Source organism: Gymnodraco acuticeps, unplaced genomic scaffold, assembly GCF_902827175.1.
Source record: "Gymnodraco acuticeps unplaced genomic scaffold, fGymAcu1.1, whole genome shotgun sequence".
In the NCBI taxonomy this organism is placed as follows: Eukaryota; Metazoa; Chordata; class Actinopteri; order Perciformes; family Bathydraconidae; genus Gymnodraco; species Gymnodraco acuticeps.
Window position 1 is genome coordinate 1 of NW_022991001.1, and position 19,601 is coordinate 19,601.

The following is a 19,601-nucleotide window of genomic DNA, read 5'->3' on the forward strand; positions in this document are numbered from 1 at the left end:
GCAACCTCTGACGTGCTCCTTCAACGCCAGCCTTCTACCCGTCTAGATGAGTCGCCATTCCAAGTATAAAAAATGTACTCCAGAGAGTACCCAAGACATTCCGCCTGTAGAGCAAAATAATCTGAGTCTGCTGAGTCCACAGTTGGTTGGTTCATTCTGTCAAGGTCCGGGAATTTTAGGACTCAAATGCAGTTTTAAAAAGACAAAAAAGGTAAAATAACAAAAGGCGAGCTTTATTTACCAAAAAAGCTGTTGACGATAAGCAAACAAGAAAGAACTTAACATCCATAAATCCGTAGCATGAGCATCCCAACAAAACCGACAGTCAAACATGGAGGGTGACAGGAAAGGTAAAGACAAACAATGAACCAACACTGAACACAGGAAGAGACAATACTAAATACAGGGAGGGGTAATCACAAGACGAGAAACAGCCGGGCAGGGGAGGAGAAACACAAGGGCCACAGGTGAACACAATCAGACAACTAGACACACCAGGGAAACTAACGACAGGAGGAAAAACACAGGGAAAAGGACCAAACAATAAACCAGGAGGAAAACATGACAGGGAGAACAGCAAAACACCCAAACCTAGACATAGAAATGTGACATAACATGAATATCGTGACATTATGTCGCTTAAAGGGATAGTGGAAATGGAACCTCAAATAGTTTCGTTTTAACTTATATACAAGCATAATTACGTACCAAAACAATCACACCTGATTAAAAAAATATAATAATTGCCTTACGCATGTTAGAAGCACTTTATTGCAGCTTCCCCGAAGTTTTTTAGAAACGAAATGTTCGACTCAGCCAAACCGGAAGTGACGAAAACTTAGGAAGACGATACGATAACAAACCATGGCGTCTATGCAGAATGAACGTGGAAGGGCAAATATACCAGACAAAGAAGAAGGATTGTACGAGGTATCCAGTGATGATAGCGAGTCAGAAACATCCTCTCGGCTTTCCTACGAAAATGTCGTTTTAGGAACTGAATCTGAATCCGGTTCAGTAAGCGACGATGGTGACAATATTGAGCCAGACGATGGACCATTACGTCCCTTATTTGTTCGAGCCCGAGCCCGAGGTGATGGTTCACGGCTATGGGCAATGGCGAGGATGACCAGGACCAGGCGCCAGATGATGCACCCCTACGCACAAATAATCTTGACTGGTAGGTCCCTAAGCATAGCTCACGCATCTTAAGATCACCTGTAGCCTTTACAAATATTAATCATTGTTAACCAGTTAAGCCCGAAGGTCCCCCCAGTGGACCCCTCCCACAGTTTTTTTTTCTCTCACATGTCTCAGGGCTTCTTAACATTTATGAAACTATTAATGTTTCATACCCTTTTAAAAGGTAAGAAACTCCGCTAACTGACAATAAGAACAATTGTTAGCTAGAAAAAACACAAGAGTAATACCAAGCCTTTGAATTAGCATTGAGCGAAACAATGCTAACTAATGCTAACGCTTTTTTACACACAACACACGGTAGAAATGCCCTTATTAGTTATTACTATCTTAACTGCACAAACAAGATATACGATTTAAAGCTGAGACTCCACAGATTCCACACATGTAATGTCATCACTGTAAGACCTGGAATTCCTGGAGCTATCAGCCAGAAAAGAGAAAGTAAACAACATCCGGTTCCAAAAATATTACAATAATTACGTCTTACCTTTTTTGATTTGTGATCAAAATTTCACCCACTGACGACGAATGGCTGGGTTTCTTGGAAACGCATGCGTCGATACGCCATTCTCTGCATTTGCTGTCGCACTACAGCCATACAAAACACATCTATTCACCACAATAAAGGTCGGCTATTCACATGCAAATGCTATTGAATGTCCGCCATTGTTTGTGCCCGTCTTCCTATGCTCTCGTCATCACCTGAAGATTCCCGACGATTCCCGAAGTATTTCGTTTCATTGAGAGGGCGCAGTAAAATTGAAAATAAAATGAAACTAGGCGCATTAAATTAAAAAAAATTGTTTATTATGCTTATTTTTAATAAAAATACATAAGTTAAACCCAAAATTCGCGGATTTCCACTATCCCTTTAATGGGTCGGGCCAGCTCTGGAACTGTGTTCATGATGACTTATATATTTACTTTTAATTCATTCACAGTGCGGTATAATGAGACAATAACAGGCTACAGACATAAACACACACACATATATATTTATATAAATATATACAATTTCAGAATCAAACAAGTATGAGAGCACTCTCATAATAACGTAATACTATCAGAGACTGGATATATCCCCCCCCCTCTCTCTGGTCGCTACAATGAGTTTTATTTACAAACTATTAAAAGTAAGCATAGGACACCAAACCAACTGAGACCTGTCTGTCTGCCACATATACGCGCACACCAGTGACGTGCGGTGAGGTTCATGGCTGGTGAGGCACTGACTCTTTCAGAGTCAGATTTACAAATATTATATTTTGACCTTAATCGAAATATTCGGTTATTTTCAAAAGCTTTTTTAGTCTGATGCTTCGATACATTTTAAACAGACCGTTCAACAAAAGGTTACCCACAATCTAAATATTGGATTGTTCTTTCTTAGTAAGAGCCATTTGCATTATAATTGTGGTCTTACCTTGACTTGAAGATGAAGTCCATGCTATCCGTCTGGACAACAATCTCTATTACTTTTTTGTAAAAGTCCTCCTTATCTTCCTCTAGTTTCAAAAGTCTAGTTTGTTGTTTGCGTTCCGTCTCTGCGTAGAATAACAGTAGCAACAAGAACCTGTGGGCTCACTTGCGCCCCCTTCAGTGCGGCAGAGGTTATGGCTGCCTCCCCTGGTGCTTTTTTCATTGCCGTTGTATGATGAGACCAGCGAGCCTAAATATCATATATACGTGAAATAAGTTATTTAGAGACTATGGATGGCGAGGATAAATGTAATAACGGGATCTACAAACATTACATTGGTGACCTACAGTGAGATGGTGCAGGCATGCGCTTAGGGCCCGCTTTCCAGCCAGTTTCTGTGGGGTGACGCATTCTGAGGTGAGGCAGAGCTCATCTGTGCCTCACCTCACCCCACAGTAACTGGCTGGAGCGCGCTCACAAAATAAGTGCCCGCGCTAAATTAGTGCCCGCGCTCCAGCCAGTTACTGTGGGCTTACGAGAGGCAGAGCTCGTCCCTGCCTCACTTCTCTCATCGCGCCCCGTAGTTGTAGCGGAGCTCGGCACATTTGCTGATTTTGACTATAAAAAGCGATTGGAATCATACATAAATCACATTTACAAAACAGATCAGTGGAGACATTTTATTATTATTACTATTTAGTTTTTCTTTAGTTGTTTTTCCGTTACATTGGAGTATGACAGGTGAGGCTCTGCCTCCCCTGACTGCACGTCGCTGGCGCACACACACCTACACACTGCACCACACGCACCTACACACTGCACCACATGCACCTACACCCTGTACAACACGCACCTACAGGTCCTAAAAGCATATCATATATATCAGGATACAGCCATTGTGTATTTTATTATGTGAAGCACTAAATGGTTTTAGAGAAATATTGACTCTATGTTTGTAGATATCTACTAAACTAAAGCAAATAAAGAGAGTAATGTAGGCCTGTTATACTGAGTGATATATATTATACACACTGCTCTCCTTTCCGCACGGACCTCACAGCTGCTTTCATCGCGTCGTGATGAAAGCAGTTAATATAATAATATCCAGGGGGTGCATGCAGAGCTGTCATTGGCTGAGATAAGTCCGGCTGTGCGACACGACTCTTTTAAACATCACTGTTGCCGGAAATGCATCCGCGGAGGAACCGTGGAGGACCCATCAGTGTATCCTCGATTATAGCTCCTCCAGAGAGCCTCCTCGATGCTCGATCCTCGGTCCTCGAAGTGCATTTAGAGAAATGAGATGTCCTTCAACATGGCGCGCTGAAATTAATTTCCGGGTCACTAACGGAGGACCGAGGAGTCGAGGAGTCGAGGAGGGGGATTTGATGAAATGAGAAAGGGCCTCAGATTGGTGTATCTTGGTGTGTCCCGCACCGTCGTGTCTTTTCGTGCCGTGCCGACACCTTCCGCCACCGATTCGACATGTTGAATCGGGAGGCTGTCGGCCAAATAAATCACTCTGATTGGCTGTTCAGCTTAGCGAATCAGTGCATGAGAAGCGAAACGGAAGTGAGGGACCCAAACAAACTATTAAACTATTAATTTAACTCCAGCTCTCGACACAGGTTCGGGAAAGCCCCATGAGCTTCTCGTTGTAGAGTGAAAATGGAACGCACACTATTATTTGTTGTTTGTTTATATCACGCAGTCTGTTCTTCTTCTCTCGGTTATCACGCAGTCTGTCTTCCGGTTGTTGCCTCTTTTGAATGACGAATACACACTACCGCCGCCTGCTGGTAAGGAGAGTTATTGCCACTCACGCATGCGCAGTTCGTACGTGCTTATTGGCCGTCGGCTGAAGTCTTAGCGGTGTGTTCCAGTGCGAAACATGGCCAAGACGCAGGAGTCGTGAGGCGACGTACGTGAGGCAACGTTCCGTCGGGACGTGTTCTTTGGTGTTCTTTGGTGTCAGTTTGGTGTGTAAGGACCCTTTGAAGAAGAACCAGATCTAAAGGTCAGCTGTCAGTAATGAATGGACTGCTTGCAGCCATTATTACACTGTCATTTCATTATTAAGTTACTCAAATTAGTGGGCTGCTGTGGTTATTAAACGAGTACTGTGTTTTGATCAGATGATTTTTAGATGTGTCTTTTACTGTTTTGTGGTGTTTGATGTGAATGATATACACTGTAAAAAATGGCTGTGAAATCCACAGTTATTTACAGTGTTTTTGCACAGTAAATTACTGTATACCATTTTAGAGTATAATACCGTGTTTCCAACCAAAAATTACAGCAACTCTGGAGTTACTGTAGAAATAGCAGTAGTAACGTCCCAACTGTACTAAACTGTATAAAATCACAGTAACCAACAATGTACTGTATAAAATCACAGTAACCAACAATGTACTGTAGATAATCACAGTAACCAACAATGTACTGTAGATAATCACAGTAACCATCAATGTACTGTATAAAATCACAGTAACCAACAATGTACTGTATAAAATCACAGTAACCATCAATGTACTGTAGATATTCACAGTAACCATCAATGTACTGTAGATAATCACAGTAACCAACAATGTACTGTAGAACATCACAGTAACCTACAATGTACTGTAGATAATCACAGTAACCATCAATGTACTGTAGATAATCACAGTAACCATCAATGTACTGTAGATATTCACAGTAACCAACAATGTAGCCTACTAGAACATCACAGTAACCAACAATGTACTGTAGAAGATCACAGTAACCAACAATGTACTGTAGAAGATCAGAGTAACCAACAATGTACTGTAGATAATCACAGTAACCATCAATGTACTGTAGATATTCACAGTAACCAACAATGTACTGAAGATAATCACAGTAACCAACAATGTACTGTAGATAATCACAGTAACCAACAATGTACTGTAGATAATCACAGTAACCAACAATGTACTGTAGATAATCACAGTAACCAACAATGTACTGCAGAAGATCACAGTAATCAAAAAAGAAAGAACCAACCGAAAAAACCCATTTATAGCTAAAATATCTTAAATAAACCAACATATTTTTCTTAATATATATAATCTTGATGCAGTGTAATTACTAGTTTGGCTATACTAGATATTTTATATAGATATATATTTGCAGGGGCGCCGTAAGGGGGTGAAAAGTTAGAACGATTCTAAGGGCCCGTGACCGACAGGGGCCCAAACAATTTTAGAACATTAAGAAAAAAATGTTTAAGTAACCAATGTGATATCTTTTCATGGGGCCCACAATTCCTGGCGGCGCCCCTGTATATTTGTAGACCCTATGTCTTTGCAAACCAGAAGAACTACAAATGTGGTGCTGATTTATACAAAGAATGTGTCTTGGCATTGCACCTTAAAAACACAACACAGAGGCAAAAATAATCACAGGTAAAAATCATCATTTTTATTATTATTGTGGCGGCTCGAAAGTAGACGAGAATAGCCGATTGCAGCTGGGGGAGGTCTCAAAAGCTTGCCTGAAGTCGGACAGCTCGGAGTCGGCTTGACTCGGTTTGCAATGGCGGAATTTGCATTGGCGTTCTTCGTTGCAGATGAACAATTATTATATCACTACAAATGAATGACTCAAGTGTCTGTTCATTTAAAAACAAATCAATACAAGGGGGTTACTTACTGTAAAATGAATTACAGTAAGTAACTTGTCAATTGCTGCCAGTTAAATACTGTGAATTTCACGGTAAGTTTTTTTACGTATGTGTTCGAGTACTGACAACAAAGGGAGTTTTTCAAGTTGAAAATCTCTTCTTCCCATGCAGTATAGTCTGTTTATGTTTTCTTTTGCACCACCCTTCCTCTCATCTTATCATTATTGTGTGAGTATTTGTTTATTCTCTGGTTTCCCCAAAATGACCCATCTTTAGGGAATTGAAACAGTCCTTCCTATTCTCCCAGCAGTCGAGTGTCAAGGAGGACCATTGAGTCTCTGGCATGGGATATTCAAAAAATAAAGCATTTTAATCAAACAATGTGTGGGTGTCACTTTCTAACAATCTAGTGTTTACTGAAAGTGTATATAATGGAACTCACTGTGTCATTAATCATTATTTTAAAAGTTTCACTTTGTAATTCAGTTAAAAGTGCACGACTTTGATTTGGCAATAATTCAGTTATAAATGTTAGTATTAATAAATGGTTTCTCACTTAAATGTCAAGTTGTAATTAAGTGGAATTCAGGAAAGTGATTTTGTACCTTGCAACCCAAAAGATGTTCTTAAAAATCTGATTATGAATTCCAATCAGCAATAATATAGCATTAATTCATCGTAAATCAAGCCATTATTTAAACTTGAAAACTGTTTCACAAATAATGATGCTTAACCCTCTGGAGTCTAAGGGTATTTTCTCGATTTTTAGATGTTTTCTTAAATAACTTTTCAAATGTATTTCTTCTAACATGGCACCCCATGTGTTACATATCAAAATATGGACAATCTCTGGCATTACTATATATGCAAATTACTCACCTTAGAGCACTGTTTGATGAGATAAATAGCTCAAAAGCTTAAAATTTGACATCCGATTTTCGGAAAATCTTCAAAACTCTTGTGAAAACACAAATTTACTCATGTGATCGAATTGTTTTGGTGTTTTATATTTGGTTACCAAAGTCCTAGGATCACAAAAGCAGTGACATATTTGAATTACACTGTATATAAATGTGTTATTCATGTCTAAAATGAAAAAAATGTAATTCGAATTTTGAGTAAAATAGGTTTTATTATAAATATGTTTTTTTCAACCAACTATTTATATAAATATAAGAAACTGGAAAATCTCACTATTTACCAGTGGCGAACCGTCAGGGCCTTCAAGGTATTCAGAGAATACCCTGGAACACTCAGATAAAACAAACAAAAAATTGATTTAATTATATAAATAAAATGTAATAAAATGTATATAAAATGAATACATGAGAATCGTATCTGTGTTGTTGATCTGTAATATTACAGTGTTACGTTGATTTGTTTGTCCTTGTCGGACCATGCACTATACACATTTCAGTGGTTTTGTGTTAGAAAATAAAGTGGGGTGTGTGTGTCTACAGAAGGTCCAGTTGTGATAGACACGGTTCGCCACTGCTATTTACAATATTGGTAAATGGACTGTACTTATATAGCGCTTTATCCAGTCTTTAAGACCCCTCAAAGCGCTTTACATACTACATGTCGTTCACCCATTCACACCCATTCATACAGAGCAGTGTATGTTAGGACATGCACTAACATGCATACACATTCACACACCGTTGGCCATGCCATCGGGAGCAACTCAGGGTTAAGTATCTTGCCCAAGGATACATCGACATGTTGACTGCATGGGCTGGGATCGAACCCACACCCTTCTGGTTGAAAGACGACCGTACTCCCTCGCAGCCACAGTCGCCCTGATGGAGTTGAACATCAGAACTTTCAACCAACTATTCATTATAAATGTCAAGACAGTGTCAAGGTCTTTGTCTGTCTTCCAAGACAGTGGGTCTGGCTGCTGTGAAGATGGGGGTGATGATGCATGGGCTGCTGTGTAGGTGGGGGGTACAAGTGCTATAAGAGACCTCCACGAGACCTCCTTGCTGGCTGGGTTTAAGGTGATGGCTGTGGTGGAGCCTTTGTGCTGAGGTGTATCTTGACCTGGTGGCAGCCGCAGATGGAGGTGGAGGCAGCTGTAGTGATGCTGGTCTGATGGTCCTTGGTGGTGATGGCTCTGGTGAAGGCCCTTGAGCCACAGTAGATCTTGACCTGGGGGCCGGCACAGATGGATGTTCTGGCTGCTGGATAAACACCGCCTGTGGGCCACTAGGCCCAGACAGCTGTGAAACATCTCTGTAAAACAAATTAAAATGTAGGACAATAATTACAACTAATTTAATTGAAATAAAGTTCAAGTAAAATGTTGCTCAAGCACAAATAACAATGCACACATAAAAAGAACGTTTGGGAGGTTGGACAGGAGTCTCTCTCTCTCTCTCACACACACACACACACACACACACACACACACACACACACACACACACACACACACACACACACACACACACACAGGTATTTCCAGTTACTTTACATTCAGTATAAAATCACAGACACACATATACATAGGCTACATCTGATTACAAAGTCTCATCTGTACAGGATGGTAAAATAATAACAGGCACACATATAAATAAATCTATGACAAAGTCTCATCTGTACAGAACAGTATGATGAAATAATCGATGGCAAAAACATGTCACTGTAAATGTCTCCGTTTGTGGGACGAATAAATGATTAATTTAATCATCTACACATGTAATCTCACTTTTACACACCAAAATAACGTTAACACAGAGTAAACGTTTGCTAATGGAGAGTCTATTTTGTCCCAAGTAAAAGTTCATGACTATCGATAACAAATATATATCAATAAACCTATTGTTCATTTTCGCGGTATCACACATTGCCAGAACACTATTACTGTCATATTTACACTTACCCATGTCCAAATGGATCCTTGTTGTTGTCTTCGTATTCTTCTTCTTCAGAAGAGTCAAAGACATCAGGTTCTGAGGCTCTATCTTCACTGCTGCTAGCGAAAAAATTATGCGCATGACTAGGGATGGGTATCGTTAGGTGACGTCAGCGGCTCCCTCAGGGACTTATTCTGATGTGAACGCGATTTACTAGATAGTTCCAGGAAATAAAAGTTCCGGGGAAAAGTTCCGGGTATACCAATACCGTCCAATCAGGTACCGGTACTGACTTAGTACCGGTTCTCGATTCTCATCCCTAGCCATGACCCTCATATGTATTTCTGATGTATTGTCTACATGAGAAAACTGAATAGTAGAATAACACAGACGGATCCAAATCTGCTATTTTTTAAAGTGACATACAAGTATTTTTTATTGCAACTATCACACATTGTTATGAACTACAACAAGAAAAGTGCAACACTGGCTCTTTGTTGGGAGCAGTGCAGTGAAGATGAGAAAGGGCTGATTCATTGCCAGCAGTTTTGTTGGACCAATCAGGAGGCGGCAATCAAGGAAAATGGTCCAATCATGAGGCACCACCTGTTTAACCACCTTTGCACACTTTAGAGAGAGAGAAATCTGACATAATGACCCGGGTCTGGAAGTAGGGATTGTTTCATTCATGAGTTATTGCCGGCCTCATGTTGTATCTGATCCTCTTAAACTCCACAGCTCAGGCAACTCCACGACCTCCAGCGGGATAGATTTATGAAAACAGTTGCATAATAACAGCACACCTACCACCACGTGAGGGAAGGTCACTACAACATACAGTAAAGCCCTTCTAGGTGCGGGTCACTCTCAATCATTTCATAATGATCTGATATTTTCTCATTTGATTCATTACGTCTTATTGGTCTTTAATGAAAGTTGATCAACAGGCTGATGACTGACACAGAAGGGTTAAAGAAACAATACATGGTGTTTACTCTGTGCAAGTACAGCACAGATTTCAGAGAGGTGTTAAAGCAGCTCAGAGTCTTATAGAGTTTAAAAGAGGACATTTGGGCTTTAATATTCCAATAACTCAATTTGAACAGACAGTGTTACCTCCCTGTGCACAAAGGGTATATTTCCAGACTTCTGAGGGATTATTGTTCAACTCCTTCCAAGTCATTATGCTTTCATTGCACTGCATGCATTTTGCACCATTTGCAGTTCATGGAGCGGAGAACGTTTAACAGACAAGAGCTGTTTTGTGCAGAGCTGGCAAAAACATTTTTGCTTCATTCATAACATCTAAAACTTCTGCCACTGCGCTTCTAATCCTACTACCAATAGGAAGCACTCCTTTGTGTGGTTCCTGTCCTGTGTTTGATTTTCTTACAGTGAAGTTCAAAGTTCAATTGTGAACTTGGGAACAGCAGTTGAGAAAACAGAACGACCACAGGGTCCATTTGGGAGCTGTTCATCAGCAAATTATGAGAAACGTTTTACGAATCCTTGAAGCAGGCCCGGTTCCAGAACAAAATGACTCAGGGTGCATCTGAGATTAGAGAGGGTGCAGTGGTAAAGTGCTATTTTTATAAGTGGGGAGTGGACTTAACACCCTCTAGGGGGGTCCTCACCTCCTCTAGGGGGTCCGGGGGCATGCTCCCCCAGGAAGATTTTTTTTTTAATATTGAAGTTAAAAGCATCAATCTGGTGCACTTTGAGAGCAAAATGAAGAGATCTATGGATACATCTCAACACCCATATGAAACAGAACTGTAAACAGATTTACTTTTTCTTTATGGATATTTTACAAATCACTCCTCTTTTAAACTGTATTCTTGTTTTACTGTCATATAGTATTTCATTTTTAGTGAGTGAGTTACTAAGATGAGTACCAGGAGACTCTGGTACAGTTGTGGTGAAGGCATCTGACGTAGGCCTACTTGAACCCGAAATGTCTACATGCATAGCAGAAGATGGCATGTTTTTAACATGAATATTCCAGCCAATCTCTTGTTTATAAACCATGAGCTGCAAAATGAGCGCCTTACCCCACTGTACAGGCGAGTTGGGTGCTTCTTTAAATACAGTGGGGCAAAAAGTATTTAGTCAGCCACCAATTGTGCAAGTTCTCCCACTTAAAAAGATTGAGAGAGGCCTGTAATTTTTCATCCTAGGTATACCTCAACTATGAGAGACAAAATGAGAAAAAAAAAATCCAGGAAAATCACATTGTCTGATTTTTAAAGAATTTATTTGCAAATTATGGTAGAAAATAAGTATTTGGTCAATAACGAAAGTTCATCTCAATACTTTGTTATATACCCTCTTGTTGGCAATGACAGAGGTCAAACGTGTTCTGTAAGTCTTCACAAGGTTTTCACACACTGTTGCTGGTATTTTGGCCATTCCTCCATGCAGATTTCCTCTAGAGCAGTGATGTTTTGGGCTGTCGCTGGGCAACACGGACTTTCAACTCCCTCCAAAGATTTTCTATGGGGTTGAGATCTGGAGACTGGCTAGGCCACTCCAGGACCTTGAAATGCTTCTTACGAAGCCACTCTTTCGTTGCCCGGGCGGTGTGTTTGGGATCATTGTCATGCTGAAAGACCCAGCCACGTTTCATCTTCAATGCCCTTGCTGATGGAAGGAGGTTGTCACTCAAAATCTCACGATACATGACCCCAATTCATTCTTTCCTTTACACGGATCAGTCGTCCTGGTCCCTTTGCAGACAAACAGCCCCAAGCATGATGTTTCCACCCCCATGTTTCACAGTAGGTATGGTGTTCTTTGGATGCAACTCAGCATTCTTTCTCCTCCAAACACGTCTAGTTGAGTTTTGACCAAAAAGTTCTATTTTGGTTTCATCTGACCACTATGACATTCTCCCAATCCTCTTCTGGATCATCTAAATGCTCTCTAGCAAACTTCCAGACGGGCCTGGACATGTACTGGCTTAAGCAGGGGGACACGTCTGGCACTGCAGGATTTGAGTTCCTGGCGGCGTAGTGCGTTACTGTTGGTAGCCTTTGTTACTTTGGTCCCAGCTCTCTGCAGGTCATTGACTAGGTCCCCCCATGTGGTTCTGGGATTTTTGCTCACCGTTCTTGTGATCATTTTGACCCCACGGAGTGAGATCTCGCGTGGAGCCCCAGATCGAGGGAGATTATCAGTGGTCTTGTATGTCTTCCATTTTCTAATAATTGCTCCCACAGTTGATTTCTTCACACCAAGCTGCTTACCTATTGCAGATTCAGTCTTCCCAGCCTGGTGCAGGTCTACAATTTTGTTTCTGGTGTCCTTTGATAGCTCTTTGGTCTTGGCCATAGTGGAGTTTGGAGTGTGACTGTTTGAGGTTGTGGACAGGTGTCTTTTATACTGATAACGAGTTCAAACAGGTGCCATTAATACAGTTAACAAGTGGAGGACAGAGGAGGCTCTTACAGGTCTGTGAGAGCCAGAAATCTTGTTTGTTTGTAGGTGACCAAATACTATTTTACCGAGGAATTTACCAATTAATTTATTAAAAATCCTATAATGTGATTTCCTGGATTGTTTCCCCCCATTCTGTCTCTCATAGTTGAGGTATACCTAGGATGAAAATTACAGGCCTCTCTCATCTTTTTAAGTGGGAGAACTTGCACAATTGGTGGCTGACTAAATACTTTTTTACCCCACTGTATACCTGGGCAGGCTCTGTTTTGCCGAGGTCCTCTGGCACTTGCGGGCCGCCGAGGGGTGGCGGTGTTTGGGGCAATGAAGACGGCTGCGGCTGCTCCGCCTCCGTGGGCGAGGCGGGCAAAGCCGGCGAGTCGGGCGGGAGGACGATAGTGTCCACGACAGGTAACGTAATGTCCCCATGATCTGAACTGTTATTACCTGCAGTAGATGCAGTGTTACTGCTGGCGATAAGAGCTGGTTGTTTTAACCATTTTCTGATGTCCATCATTGACTATATTCTTTTTTCACTTTGAATTTTTCAAATGAGGGTGCATAAAGACTCAACTGAGGGTGCAATGCACCCTTATGCACCCCCGTAAAACCGGCCCCTGCTGAAGCCATCAGAAGAAAAAACTATAACTAATATTTGTTTTCTAAACTTCTTTTATTTTATTTTAACTCATTAAAGGTGGGGTAGGTAAGTTTGAGAAACCGGCTCGAGATACTCTTTTTGTTATATTCCACTCGAGCTGGTTTCTCCCAGAGCCCTAGAGAGATTATCTCTAGCCCACCTATAAGATACATTTTTTCCATAAGTGGTTTTAATTGTATTTGTTTTGCTTAATATAATAAGTATTATTTTGTTTACAAATGTAATTTAGTTTAATATAATTAAATTATTCAATATTATGCTTTATTTTTTCTAAATATAAATATGATGTGATTTTATTTAGCATTATTTATTAGTAAGTATTAATATATAGTATATATAATTATGTAACTTCTGTTTTCTTAGATTCTTTTTTATTCTTGACAAATATGCATCGATACAGTTTATTATGGGCTTATCTTTACACTTAAAATGACTCCTGCTTCAGATGAAATGTGTGTGTGTGCGTGTTACGTGTGACTGTGTGTGTGTGTGTGTGTGTGTGTGTGTGTGTGTGTGTGTGGGTGTGTGTGTGATGTGTGTGTGTGTGTGTGGTGTGTGGTGTGTGTGTGTGTGTGTGTGGTGCGTGGTGTGTGTGTGTGTGTGTGTGTGTGTGTGTGTGTGGTGTGTGTGTGTGGTGTGTGTGTGTGACTGTGTGTGTGTGTGGTGTGTGTGTGCGCGGGCGCGCGTGTGTGTGTGTCGTGTGGCTGCTCAGCCTCTAATATGAGACATCCCGCCCAGAGAGATCGGGACCGATCAGCGGTCAGTAGCTGACTGAAGTGCTCCGCGTCCGGACTCACAGCTGCACCGGGGACCGGGATCAGAACCGGGGAAAGTCAGAGGAGACTTGAAAAACATTGAAAAGACTCTTTGAAAGTTTACATTTTGGACATGGAGACAGAAGCGAACAGACACATAATCACAACAACGTCCGCCTGAGGTTCGCGGAGGATGACATCGGCACCGCCTGGCGAGCACCGACGCGTTGATCCACACTTCCACATCTCTGGAGAAGAGTAGGTCAAAGCAAAGAGCGAGTGTCTGCCTCTGGTTCTGCAGAAGGACCAGCATCGCTCTCTCTGCCAGCTCTTATTACCGGCTGCGCAAACAGCGCGCTTGTTTTGCGCTCCTTTATATCTTTGCACCATCGCAGTCTGCGGCAAAACACAAACCCGGACATCTCGTTCAAACAGGTAAGCGTCAAAGCAGCGCTAAGTTTGACAGCTATGGAGACGAAATGTTAAGACAAATGTTGCTGTTTTTAAAGTAACAGCGTTTTCAGCTGATTTTAAAAATAGAACATCTTGATAAAGAAGGAAAAAGTGTGCGTAAAATGCTTAAAATGTGCTCTATTCACCATTTTGGCTCATGCATGGATAGATCCTTTAATAGTTTTAAATCAAGGAATCTTCACGGGTTCCAGAGAATAGTAGGTCATTGATTAACCCTTTAAAATCCAGTTTATTTTCCCTTAGAGCTCGGAACACATTGTCTTATCCTGACTGTCTGATATCACACATACATTCTGTATAAAACACAACCCTCCAGTCACAATATTTTGACAGGGAATTTATACACATTTGCCCAAATATTCTAGGATGTTTGGAAACATTAGGATCCCCTCTTTTCTAATTGCTTTTGGCTGCACAGGATGAGCATGTAATGGTAGGAGAGGCATATGTTATTATACTCTACGCTATGTGGCTAGGTATAAGAAGTAATATCACAGTGTAGGAATACTCTGTTACAAGTACAAGTCATCCGATGCAAATGTTACTCAAGTAAAACTACAAAGTATTAGCATTAACATTTATATTTTATTTATATTAAATACTTACACTACTGAAATTAAAAGGACCTCATTATGCAGATTGACCGATTTTATTATATTATATATGATATGTTCTGATTATAATTATTGATGTTTTATTGTTGTTTATCAACAGCTGGTAAAGGCTGAGCATGTTTTAATGACTTTGTATGATGTCAGGTGTTACTAAAGTCTTATTTATGTGCTGATTGTAATATTTCAAATAATGAATCCTAATCTGCAAAGTAATACATGTAGTTGAGTAAAAGTACACTGTAAACTCTGCATTTTAGTGGATAATAAGTACAAATTAGCAAACAATGAAAATGTATCTAGAAAGTACTAGTATCTCAAAATTGTACTTAAGTTGTGTACTCGAGTAAATGTACTTAGTTACTGCACTGTTTTGTGGCCCATGTGGATGTTAAAGTGAGATTACGATGTTACTTTACTGTGTTGTGTTTACTAAACCCTCTCTTCCTGTTGCAGGTCTCTGCAGCACGCTCGTTTAAACATGACTGCCCTCTTGTCTTCATTGCTGTTTTCCCTGATGAGAGTTCACATCTGTGGATATTAGGAGTAAAGAGGTTTGCTACAAACTCTCTGAACAGCATCAGCAAGGCAGTATATCTGTGGACCCACCATGGGCACTATCCTAATCCCTGTCCCCCGGCTTTCGGAAGTCAGGCTTACTATGACAACCGTCCGGGCTCGCTCAGCCACTACCCGAGCATCAGCAGCCGCTCCCTCAACAGCCAGAAGAGCGCGGGCTGAAGAGGGGGCAGTCCATCTTCCTCCCGGCGCTGACATGGAAGCGACTAGTGGCTTCAACCAAGAAGAAGGGTAACTCCAAGAAAGGCTCCGGTGGTCAAATGGCCCTCGGGGACCCTCTCAACAACAACATCAACATCTACCAAAAGGACCCCTTGTTGCACCTCAACCGCGAAATGTGAAGAAGAAGTCGTTCTCCTTGTGCCAACCTGTCCAGCTACGAGGGCCCAGCAGGTCTGGGGCTCGGCTACGGGCATGGGGCTGGGCCAGGGCCACGGATACGGGCTACAGCAAATCACAACTGCTTCTCCTCTGTGAAAAAAAGTTCCCCAAGGGACGTGACGTCGTCCCCCAAAGCGCGTCATCGTCCAGGCGTTCCACCAGCGAGCTGCTGCGCTGCCTGGGGGAGTTTCCTGTGCTGTCGCTGCTACGGCTGAAGCTCCTGGCCCCCGCCGACCGGTGCTGTGGCTGCGGGACGTGGACCGCTCGCTGCTGCTGCAGGGCTGGCAGACCAGGCCTTCGTCACGCCCCGCCAACGTGGTCTTCGTCTACATGACTGTTGTCGAAGATGTGGTGGGATGGCGACGTTTGTGTCGTCGGAGCACGAGCTGCAGGCCATCCTGCTCACCTGCCTCTACCTGTCCTACTCCTACATGGGCAACGAGATCTCGTACCCGCTCAAGCCCCTTCCTGGTGGAGGCGGTAAGGAGGCCTTCTGGGACCGCTGCCTCGCCATCATCAATGCAACCAGCGCCCAAGATGCTGCGCATCAACGCGGACCCGCACTATTTCACACAAGTATTGCTGAACTCAAGAGTGAGGGCGGCTGCGGCCCTCAGGGACTATAGTCGGTTGCTGGAGCGGTGAGAAGAACTTTGGCTGATCACATGCCTTTTTTTACACTCATGCAGATGTATACTTGCACACTGAAAGCATACATTTGGCCTCATCGGATTCCTTTTCTTCTTCTGCTGGAGGAATGTCGGCACCTATCTGTAATAAATGTAATGATTCAATCTCTGTTCTCCCTTGCATCTTCAACAAAAAGGAATTATAAACATTATCCCCAAGATAATTGGCATTAAAAGAAGCTCACAGTGTTTTGCTTTCTTTTCCTTGTCCTGGAATATCACCCTGAGTTTACTTGAATTGAAGAACCCATTTGGCCCATCTGTCCCGTACGTGGTCCCAGCATGCTCCTATGGATCTGCACAACCAGCCCTCCTATCCTCTATGAACTTCTCTGAATGTGCTCAATCAGTGCTTAGGACAATAGGATGCCACTCATTCCCTCCACCATGGTATCATCAAGGATTCATCAAGGATTCTTCACAGTGCATTATAAACATCGGCGTGGATTCACAGAAGAATAAAACGGACAATATAATCCTCCGAGGCCAAGTTTTTTCATTTCCAGGGGCAACAAGAGGAGACATGTTGACATCCGCTGCTGGCTAAGCCCCATGTGGCAGCAGTGAGAAGTGAGTCAGAGTGACGGGGACAGCTAGAGGTCATGTTAGGTCTGCTGTGTGGTCAGTAAAGTAGAGCGGAAGTCTTTGTGGAGCCTTTTGAGGGGCGTCTGGCTTGAGGGGACATTTGCTGTTTTTTTTCTCGTTACTCATTCGAGCCTGCATCTGTGTTTCCATTTTATCTCAGGAGACTCTCCTGGTGGAAGCATAATTTTGAGATGGATGTTGTGTGAGTGTGTGTGTGCGTGCGTGTGTGTGTGTGGGGGGGGGTTGTCTATGTTGGCATTATGCAGTGGACGGCAGCCATGGTCATCAGCTGTTCGCTCCATCCTTTGTCCCCTGCATTCTTGTTGACAGAGCACCCACAGGCTGTGGTATTAATGAGATTAGCAGATTACTGCAGACCCTCCCCTCCTCCACCTCTGCCACCTTCTTGTCCACTCGGCAGCCCTGCAGAGCTTCAGTGGCTAATCCAGGCCAGGCTGGACCGTGCTGGACTGTAACACACAAACCAAACACTTTTACCTTGTTGTGTGCTCTCTATTCACTTTAAGGTGCATGGATGAACGTTGCGTGACACACGTGTGCAGCTCAGGGTCCAGAGCAGAGGCACTGAAGCTCTCAGTTGATTGGTGTTTTTAAGAGTTTTATTGTGTCAGTCCCATCCTCATCCTCCTCAACAGTCCTGTTCTACCTCTCAATCAACCATTGGCATTTTTGCTTCATTGCCTTTAATCTCATCCCGTGTGATTTCATGTGTTTTCAGAGGTAGTCACAGGTGAGCCCAAGGTTTGGCATAATTGTTTCACTGAATAATATATGAAGATACAAAAACAAATGTTTGCTGGATTTTGTGTCCCAAAAATTCAAAAGTTGTTACGCAAAATTAGTAGATAGAGAAATGGGGGAAAGCACAAATTAACTGCACATATTTGCACCAGATTGGTGTGACCAACGGTTACTAGTTTAACCAAAGATTTTTTCCAATGAAAAAGTGAAATGTAACCCTTTATTTACAAGAGAAAGGCTATATGAAAGAAAGTGGTTATTTTCAGCTTGACTCCTTCTCTTTTTATCCTCTTAATGTATCCTTTTGTTGTGTCCCCACCTCCAGTGTTGGATACTCAACTCCCCAGCAGGATGCTACTTGGTTAAGAAGCTGCTTCAACTCTAATATCATGGTTGCTTGACCAGCTTTTACCAAGGCATGGTGCCAACAATAGCACATGGCAAAGCCTTAATCTTATTGTGTTGGGGCGTCTGGAGCAGGGACGTGCACAGACATTTGGAGGGGCTATTGCTCTAAACTGGAAAAAGGGCCTCCCCCCGATAAAAAACACAAGACCTTTTGAAAATTGTAACTTGTTTTTAATGTAAGAAACCAAACGATTATTACATCAACTAAATTGAACAGTAATTCACATCTCATAACAAAATAATCTAAGGCGACTACTTGCATTCGGTAACTTGATTTTAAAAATGAAAACCAGGGAAATTTTTTTTTGCGGTCCATATCTCATTAAAATATCTAATGTTAGTAACTGTTAAAGAAAAACGGGGACAATTCTGTTCTAATGTAGTTTGACCATAGTACCTGCTGTGCAGCCATACTGATAAAATAGGGCCTCTAACTAATTAGGGGTTAGGTAGGGGTAAGGTATCTAATTACTTAGTTATTTAGTATTCCATAACTTAATAGTAACAGAGATGGTCGAAACTAAAGTGGTAGAGACATGGCAGAAATCCTACAATGAAGCGGGACATTGAACTGTTCACCCGTGAGAGGGCGATCAAGAAAAGAGAGCGAGCAGCCTGTTGAGGGAGTTTACAGATGAAGACACAGAAAACACAGAAGCACAATAACAACAAGTAGGCTATATTTAGGTGTTTTTTTGTAAATAACCGCCGGTATCAAGAGGAAGTAAAGTCCCCTGGGTTGTCCCTTATACCCTAACTGCCATGAGACAACTCAAAATCAAGTTTCCAAAATCCGACACTGAGGTGGTCTTAACGCACCGGCAGATGACAGCGCTGACAAAGTGTGTTTCCCGCAGCGAGACGCTACAATACTAATTGAGGGCTTATCATGTTGATTCGGCCACAACAGAAAAAGAAAAACAAACTCTCGCTCTCTCCAGAGGGGCAGGTCAGCCACAAAGGCCAAACGGGCCGTTGCCCGGGCAACATTAGCCCGTACCTGTGCACGTCCCTGGTCTGGAGGGTTTCCACGCCCCTCCTCCTCGGGCAGTATAGCTCTTGCACACTTTGCTGTATGTATTCCCCACCAAGGTCAAGGATAAAAAAAGGTCCTTTCTCAGATCTGACCTTTACACA

The 19,601-nt window shown here is 42.2% G+C and overlaps 1 protein-coding gene across 1 annotated transcript; it reads left to right on the forward strand.

The window, feature by feature from the left end:
* Positions 1–15,670: 15,670 nt before the first annotated feature.
* On the forward strand, positions 15,671–19,136 carry si:dkeyp-92c9.2 (uncharacterized protein LOC571482 homolog). The gene is given in 9 exon segments (XM_034236008.1): positions 15,671–15,685; positions 15,687–15,716; positions 15,718–15,787; positions 15,790–16,148; positions 16,150–16,173; positions 16,175–16,250; positions 16,253–16,377; positions 16,380–16,553; positions 16,555–19,136. Coding segments are annotated over 9 exon segments (984 nt in total). The 3' UTR covers positions 16,666–19,136.
* The last annotated feature ends 465 nt before the right edge of the window (positions 19,137–19,601 follow it).